The sequence below is a fragment of the Aplysia californica genome, unplaced genomic scaffold (genome assembly GCF_000002075.1).
Source record: "Aplysia californica isolate F4 #8 unplaced genomic scaffold, AplCal3.0 scaffold00033, whole genome shotgun sequence".
Classification (NCBI taxonomy): domain Eukaryota; kingdom Metazoa; phylum Mollusca; class Gastropoda; order Aplysiida; family Aplysiidae; genus Aplysia; species Aplysia californica.
In genome coordinates this window covers 423,747-432,871 of record NW_004797303.1, presented here as the reverse complement: position 1 = coordinate 432,871, position 9,125 = coordinate 423,747, and the positions used below count along the sequence as shown (strand labels likewise).

General features: G+C 36.2%; 1 protein-coding gene across 1 annotated transcript in view; it reads right to left on the bottom strand.

Moving 5' to 3' along the window:
* Positions 1-8,282: 8,282 nt before the first annotated feature.
* The window catches only part of LOC101846861, a gene marked incomplete in the record, with an annotated part of 82,749 nt that continues 81,906 nt past the window's right edge, over positions 8,283-9,125 (bottom strand). The window contains 1 exon segment of the mRNA XM_035973825.1: positions 8,283-8,620. Within this exon segment, the coding sequence (XP_035829718.1) occupies positions 8,394-8,620 (227 nt within the window).

The following is a 9,125-nucleotide window of genomic DNA, read 5'->3' as shown; positions in this document are numbered from 1 at the left end:
ACGGCGGGTTTTGCTGTATTTTGCGTTTCTGAAAGGAAGGTTGGTCAGAAATAGGAACGAGGATGTTTGTTGATTCATTCTTTTCATAGAAGCAGCTCTATAACTGATATTCAACTAAGTAAGTGGCTATTGTGGCGAAGGTTACAAGGTAACAGACTTGGGGAGGAAGCCTGACAAGGAAGGAGAAAGAGATATATAGTCGTGAGGGGAGGGATGCAATGAAACGATGTGCGTTTTAGGTTGTACAATTAATGAGTCTATCCTTACCAGTTAACCACCAAGGCCCGACACATATTTTGGTATGTGTGTGTGTGTGTGTGTGTGTGTGTGTGTGTGTGTGTGTGTGTGTGTGTGTGTGTGTGTGTGTGTGTTCGTGAGGGATTAAAATTAAAAGACAAGAAGAAGAAAGGATGATGGGTGGATGACAACATTTTTGTTCATTGGATGGAAGTGAGGATGAAGTAATCTTCGTTTTAAGCATCATTGGCAGCCTTTAATCACAAATCTCTCAATAGAAACAAACTGTAAGATAACATTTTATTTAACATAATGAGGTCTGCATCTTCTCAATGGGGGACAGAGATATCAATGACAGCGCTATAAAACAAAACAAAACCAAAAAAAAGACATCACTCTTTTGATAAACATTAACAAGCATCTCCATGGTATGACTGACAGAGAGAATTAAAAGCGTGAGACATCAATATGCATTCATAGACATTCAGTAACACCCCAGAAAGATACACAGCTGTACTCTCTGAGTACAAGAAAATATTGTACTAAAACCTCCATGTAAGTTCCCCTCAATGGACCAGGATTTTAAATGTGCACACTCAATGCAGCAGAGGCACATCAAGGCAACTATCAACGATCAAGGGACTTTGGTTAGAAAAATATACATGCGCAGTCGAACCTGCTAAAATGGCCACCTGTCGAAGATATTCACCTGTACAAATGACAACTTCCCTCTTCCCCCTTGCTTTTTTTTCTATATTATAATGACACTGTCCTAGAAGTTCACCTTTCTAAGACAACCACTTTTCTCCTTGAAAATAGGTGGCTGTTTTGGACAATTTCGACTGTACTTTGACTTTGACCCAAGAGCACAGTACGAAAAAATACATGTATATATGTGTATGAGAAGCTTTGTGACAAAACGAGTTACATTCAACGAGTGAAAAACAGTGAGAAGCGTAACATTATTTTATCCACTCTGCACGCTGCAGTAGGAAAAAAGTTCTGAATCACAGCAGTACAAAGACATTGGTTCACAACACATTTTGTGACATATTATTTTATATCAGTTAAGAAGAATGGTCCTGCTAGCAAGAAAGAGGGAAAAAAGTGGACCTAGGAATCTGAAATATAGCCCGTTTTACCACAAACCCCTCATATAATTTAGAGTATGCACCATCAAGGTTTTTCTGTACCATCACGGAACTGTTTATTATGGAACAAACGTGTTCGTTATTGAGAATCAATGCCAGCTGCAGTACCTATTCATGTAGGGATTAGAACAGTAATTGTAGTGGCGTTTTATGAAATCAGTGGACCAATAGTAATAGTAGCGTCTTCTAACAGCAAGTCTACTTTGATCATCAACTTTACTATCCTCCATGAGTTCATTTTAAAAGCTTAACACCACTAAAGTCAGTTTGCCAGAACATGGAACAGTCAGTCAATTACACATCATTATTTCCAGCTGACTCCCCTTTTTTCATTTAGTCCAGTTCTGATGTAGCCACTGCTATTTCAACTTTACTATTTTTTTAATTAGCAGTTAATGGCAGGCTTCATGATAATATACACATATTCTTTAAAGCCCTTTCAAGTTACAGTGAATCTAAATTTTGCAATCAATATAATGTATAAATTATAAACTACCCCCAAAAATGATTACGACATTGGGTCAAAAGTCTGTTGGATTAAAGCTATTAAAAGCATTCTGCACTTTCCGACATAGTTCAGTCCACTTCTCTCCCTTTTCTACACTACGACACGTGTACTAAGCTTGAGTCAGTGTGGCCAATAGTTTTCTCCACATTTTTTTCTTTGACGATAAATTCCCAAGCAGCAGACGATCAGGAGGCTGGTGTATGTCTTACTTATTTTTTCTCTTCCTCCTTTGCATATATATCTGTCAGTCATATTTTTTTTCCCAGCACTAAATTGTAGTTTTTGTGTCAATGTGTTTCTTGTCGCTCTTTACTCAAGCAAAAAAAAAGTTACAATTTCCGGACCAGCTCAACCAGCTATTTTCACCTTGATCGTAGGTGACACAACGTGGTAGAATGAGGCGCTCGTCAAAATGATAAAATATGAAAGCGAAGAAAAGGGCATTTTTCCGCTGGTTTAGCAATTTTTTTTCTCGAATTTTGTTTTTTGGCTCAACATCTTTTATGTTAATTTAAAATCCCATTTTTGTGAGTATTTTTCTGCATAACATTGGTTAAAGGTACAAAAAAGTAACATTTCATTTTCCAAGGACTCTCTAGCTATGTAAGTTACCAAACTTTGGCGGCCATTTGTCGATTATTTTACCTCTGGAACTACCTGAAACATCTCGTCTTCTATTCAAGGTACATGGGTGTTTTGTTCATCAAATGCAAGACAAATGAACAAGCTTAAATTCATTCGCTTCGCCAAGCCGTGGGCAGCGGTGCGGCGCAAGTGTCTTCCGTACGCCAAACCACCCCTGACGGCTTGAGAACCGACCTATAATTCTAGCTTCGATTTTATTCCAATCCACATATCCATGTTAAAATAAAAGTTATAATATAACATTGACTTCTGGGTCAAGTGTTTCTACCGAAAATTGGAAGTTTAGATTCAGTTTTGAAACGCAATTTCGTAGTTTATGCGACTTTGTTTTTTCGTGATGCCCAAATTATATCCCAGACACCAATTTTAGTACTTTTACGCAACAATATGTACCATTATTTTGCTCACTAAAGAAATATAGGACTTTTCTTTATAATATTAATATTGATACTATTGGACTCAAATTGCCAAAGTAATATTATTGAGAAATCAATATTTTTGAGTGCTAGATTTAGGTCTAAGTCTAAGATCTAAGTTGTCAAAATATTTTTTTCTTCTCAAAATCACTACTTTTTGGTGAAATTACACAAAAAGTACAACTCAAAACATGTAAGGTTTATTCCAAATGCAATTCTGAAAGATTCCGTATAAGATGCGAGTGTTTTTTCTGTTTGTGAATACATCTTGTCCTTTTTTCAAGATTGTACAAAAAATTATTTTTTTTTTCAATATCGGATATTATGATTCAAACGTACAAATTTTATGTAATGTATGCGAATAACTGCAAATGTTTCAGTATTTTCCAGTTCTATTTAATTATGGTTATTTTGTTGTATCATTTGACTAGGTTCAAACTTATTTTTTGAGTTTCACCAAAGATTATAGTATAGCCTATTAATTTTTTATTTTCAAATTTTATCCGCATCAAAGCAAAATTGTGTTGCATAATCGCCTCTAACAGGAACCAATGTTGAAAAATATACAAATAACAAATAAACATAACAGATGTATTCTACAAACCATACTGAAAACTTCGGTATATAATATGTTGATATTTATTTGAATTTGTGGCCAAAGACCTCTGAACTATGCACTAGTCATCATCTCATTTCGCCGTCCCGAAAATAATTCGTCTGCAAGCCGAAAATTTTACGTAGCGAATGAGTTAAGATCATGATACCATTAAGTCCACATGCACAAAAATTGCCGAAAGTCTGATTCCACAATGTCGTAACACAGCGAGTTACAGCTATAACAAACTGAACCAGCAAGCTACTTAGTGACTGATGAAGAGAGGGTAGTACCCAGTTGATAGGTGTTATAAATTTGTTGTTCTTTTAAAATGATAAGTATGAAAATTCTGAAGTACAGTATTTCAAAACTATAACGGTATCAATCCGTCAAAGTTATCATCACACTACCTCTGCCTGAGATGGGCAAAAGTACTGAATGAAGCATTTTTACAATTTGTAAACTTTATGTAGGCCTACTATTTTAACCCAAAAAATCCCAGTTAATTTTTATCAAAATGGACACCAAAACCGTTTCTTATTTCCTAAAATATATTTTTTTCCCTCTCTCCTGATAAAGAGGCAAATGGTACTATGAGATAAATCTCCTGCTTACATTTTGTTGAATGAAATGCCAAAGTGAGAATTAACGGGTAACTGGAATGAAATATTTATGCATGGCTTCTAAAAAGGAGTTTGAAAGACAAAGAAGACTCCAAGACAGCAATATACTTCAAAGTACATGATCTTAAATGTATAATGAAACTTGTCAACATCATTGTCTTGACTATTAAGGTCCAATAGAAAAAAAAAAAGAAACATTTCATCTCGACTCCCTAGAAGACTAGAGATAAAAGTTACAAAAATACAAATTTTTTTTTTCAAATGGTCAAGTTTAAAACCCTACTAGACATATTTTATATGATGCTTAGAAAAAATACAATTGTAAAATATAGATAAAACAATTTCTCACAGGATCACGTTTGTTTATGAACACAAACATGCTCACAGAAACACAAGACGAGGTATAAGTTGTAATGTTGTAGAGTTAAAAGTTTCTTCTAAGAATCTGTGTAGAGAAAAAAACCCCACCAAAATATAGGGGGAACATGATTTTATATAATTATATTCCAAATCAGCTTTGGTCATGAGTGTGACAAGCATGAAAGCATACACTATATTTCTAATATACAGCTCTCATAGTTTTATGCTGTAGCAAGCACAAGCGCATTATATCAGATGCAAAACGACAGGAGCTTTGAAAAAAAAAATATTTGAGCAGAGACGGTTTGCCAAATGAAATATCTTGAGACATTTAAAAGCACTGTAAAGCATGCAACTGGTTCTTGTCATATTAAAAAAGAAAATGGGACAAGTCAGAACTGTAGGCACAAATGTAAAGGCTGTCAGGACTTACCAAAAAAAACCACATTGGGATAAATTCATACTTTTTTTCCTAACCCCGACTCATATTACCTGGGTTTCCATTTCTTAGAATATGAAGCAGGAAACAAAAGAAGACAGATATGTAGACAAAATAAAAAGTGGGAAGATAACATTGGTGAGGGAACTGAACAGCTATTACATACTACCCCCACACATTACAAAGCTGCACAAAGTTCTTGACCCAGTAAGTAAAAATTTGATCTTAAATGATTTGAAACAGAAACTGTGGTTTCAGAAAACAATGTTCATGACAGCACTGTAGTAGTGCAATCCATTTACAGGTTTTCTAAACAAACTGTGAACTGATGCAAAGAAAAGAAGAAACATAATATATGCACGTATACACATTCCCCACAGGTGACAGCTTAGCAGACAGAAACTATTGTACAAAAAGTATTTGTGAGAGTATAAAAGAGCATATATCATAAATTCACAATACCTACAATACATGTTATACTCTATTTCAAAGTATAATCTCTTCAAAATTAGTCATAAGAATTAGTCAAAAGATGAAATGTGATCAATGGAAGATGGGGGACTAAAAGTTAGGTAAAAATAAACTTCAGCCTCGTCATTCTCAAAACACTTCTTGACAAAGGCATCAGTTCGTGCTGCATCGGGCACAGTTTGTGATCCCTATGGGCAGAGAGTAGGGCTAGATTTAGAGGTCAGTTTCCTATAATTAGACCCGTTTTTCAAATACCATTGACTATTTCTAAAAGGAAATATCTTCTTTCTATGAAATAAATCTTCCAAAATGTGAATCTGCGATTGACTTTACGAAATGCATCTAATAGAAACAGTATGCAGAATACAACCTATTATGACAAATGCCATTGGCCTACGTCACAACAGCATCTTGGCTCGTTTGCCTTATAAGAAAAAATGACGAACGGCGTACGTCATGTAGGTCACAAAGGGGTTAAAAAGAGTCTTTCCAACACATCATTGTCATGTGTGTACATCAATAGCTTGGACTTAACTGACCAACTATGTTATAACGCCTCAAGGCTGTAACGTGACCTTCTTGGTAATAAAGGATAACTTCCGTTACTACTCATTCTCACAGAGGTCTTGTGTTTGTTTGTGAGCACGTTTTATAATTATTCGTCAAGCTATAAGCATAGCCAAGAACGTAACAAAAAGTGTCTTTCCAACACATCATTACGGCAACGCATAGGTGGCCCCAAACAGAGTGGAGACCCCAGAGGTCAAGGAATTTTCAAACGGGGGGGCTAAAGTTTACTTTTACCTTCAGTTATTCCACAAGTGAAAACAGTGAGATGTATATGAAGTTAATCCATGCATACTCATGTTGAGTTTGCCGAAAGATTATATTATGAGTGAAAAAATTACTAAATTGACTGCAAAGTGACTTATGTAACAAATAAAAAATTTTCAGTCAAGCTTTTATCTAGAGGTTTAATTTTTCAAAAGATTCTAGGACAAAAAAATCCAACAGGTTAAGAATAAAGAGATTTCTATAGATCTAGGATAAAGGCACTTAACAAAAAAAACCCATAAAAACCAATACAAACAAGAAAAAAAACTTCTGAGAAACAAATGTTGAACTTCAATCTGATTTCAAAATATCATTATTTTCAAAACTATTTATCAGGATCTGATATTGCGTTATATCGTATAAAGAATGACCAAAATACTCGTCTTCGATAAGTTGACCAAGGAGGTATGACAACTTGTGCAAAACGTAATCTGGCAAACTACATTGTAAAATTAAATAAACATCACCTACAAAGGCACTTAAGCCATTTGCAAAGCTTAAACCCTTTTAAAATGTACTCTTCTTTTGTGTACCGGTACCATTTCTTTTTTATGTCATCAAAAACAACACTGTTTCTACATATGACTATCCTACCCTTTTTTCTTCTTTACCTTTGCACATATAATCGTGAGATGCTTTCAAAAACAGAGCAGACATTGAAACTTGAGTTTGGAAGAGTGAGAAACATTTAAAACGAGTGAGCTTGTTCACATACAATGGAGTCCATTTCATATTTTACATAATAGGCCTACAGAAAGATAGACCACTGCAGGGTAATTTCAAAAAGAATTCTTAAAATAAGAGGAGGGAAAGATATCAACTCTTTATCTCCCTGGGGGGTAAACCCACCACGCTTGGGCCTTATTTTAGTACAAAATCAAAATTTACATATATGTCACTATACTGGTCATTTAATTTTTAAAAGGGAACCTATTTCGATAGTTTTTCATCTAATGAATGATCGCCCGGTAAATGAGATTTGTTTTCGGCAATTGCCGAAAAGTAATTTGATGTCCACGTCCTCGTAAAGGAATGTGCCCAAGCCGTACCGGTGGCTCACAGGCATAACGCTTCCAACCGCAGACCCCTGGGAACGGCTTGCCGTAGATAAAGAGTTAAAGCTTAAACTGCAGAGAGTTACATTTGATACTAATTCATTACTACCAGACTCTACTGTATATTCATAGTAACTTGGTCTTTTATATAAAATCAGTCTTGAATGGTCACTTAAAATGAAAAAAAAAAAAAGCAAAATCACACAACTGGTAAACTAAAAAAACTTGTACAAAACACAAGAAAAGCCCACTCTTTATAGAGAAGGAGAAGGAGAAAGCCCATAAGTAGGCCTAATGCTACAACAATTCAATGTTAAAAAAAAACCCGTCTCTACCTAAAAAAACTTTCAGGTACCTCAACATTTTGGTCTAACTTTGTTCTTCAGCACAGATCCGGCTATGATCTTCTTACTGACTGTGATGATTTCATGTGATGAGGACAAGTGAGAGGCATAATTGCAAAAATTGACATCATCTCTCTGTAATCCTGACTTTTTTCCCTTACTTATTACTTCAAGTCAGACGATACAGTATAATTTCTTTAAAAAATTGTCGGCGTCTTATTTTTTGGAACCAGAAGAATACAAGATGGAATTAAAAATGAAGAGGGTGGAGAAGGTATAGAGACATTTCTAAATATAGAAATAATCTGTTGCCATGAAGAGGAGAAAAATAAAAGTGGTGAAGTCTGTGATATGATCTATAGAAACATAATGAATGAAAATGAATGATTGAATGAATGAATGACATGTGGCACTATTATGCTTGAGAGAGAGAGAGAGAGTGAGAAAGAGAAGAGAGAGAGAGAGGAGAGAAAGAAAAGAGAGGGAGAGAGAGAGAGTGAGAGAGAGAGAGAAAGAGAAGGGGGGGAGTGGAGAGGGGAGGGAGAGGGAGGAAGAGAGAGAGAGAGAGAGAGAGTTGCAGAGAGAGGCAGAGAAAGGGGGAAGAGAGAGAGAGAGAGAGTGGGAAGAGAGAGTTAGAGAGAGAGAGAGAGAGAAAGAAAGAGACAGACAAACAGACAGAATGAATGACATATGGCATTATTATGCTTGTATTCATTTACACAGAAGACAACGCTTCTTCAACAGTAACAATTTCAGGTTTTGAGCCCATGTTTTCCAAAGTGATTTCCCCGATAGCCTCTTCCATGATCATTTCTTGAGGGGGAGTATTCTTTCGGAAACATGGCAGATGAAGGAAAACGTGGCAGGCGGCTCCAATAAACAATAGCAGGCCTCCAAGGTAAAAGGAAAGGTCGTATGTACCAGAGGAATCGAACAGGAAGCCTGAAAAAGAAATTTTTTAAAATATGTACATTCCCTTTATTAATCCTCATTAAAAAAATTTGGTTTGCAATGGCAAAATATATCAATACGTACAATATATCAATACGTACCTAACAGATACGGCTAACCATCCATTGCTGGTTGCCACTGTGCAGGCTCCTGGTTTTTTTTAAGCTAATATTATTATGTCTGGAAAAAGCTGGGGTGACCACCCCCAACCCAGCGCGTCACTGGTGGTGGATTTATGGACGGCCTCCAGATATGGAGGTTAGCTGCGAATACTCAATAAGCAGCCGCGGACCAGCTGACTAAAACTACAGAGGGTGAGGTGGGGTAGTTTTGGTGGTTCTGCTACTCTTGTAAAATACCTCAGCAGGTCTGGGGAAGTGGTCATTGATTGAGCGAGCGAATTGAGGTGGTCATAAATAATGCGCCGGTGGAGGGGAGGGGGGGGGCAGAGGGGAGAGAGAGAAAGGGAGAAAGAGAGAGGCAGCTAAAGAGTGGG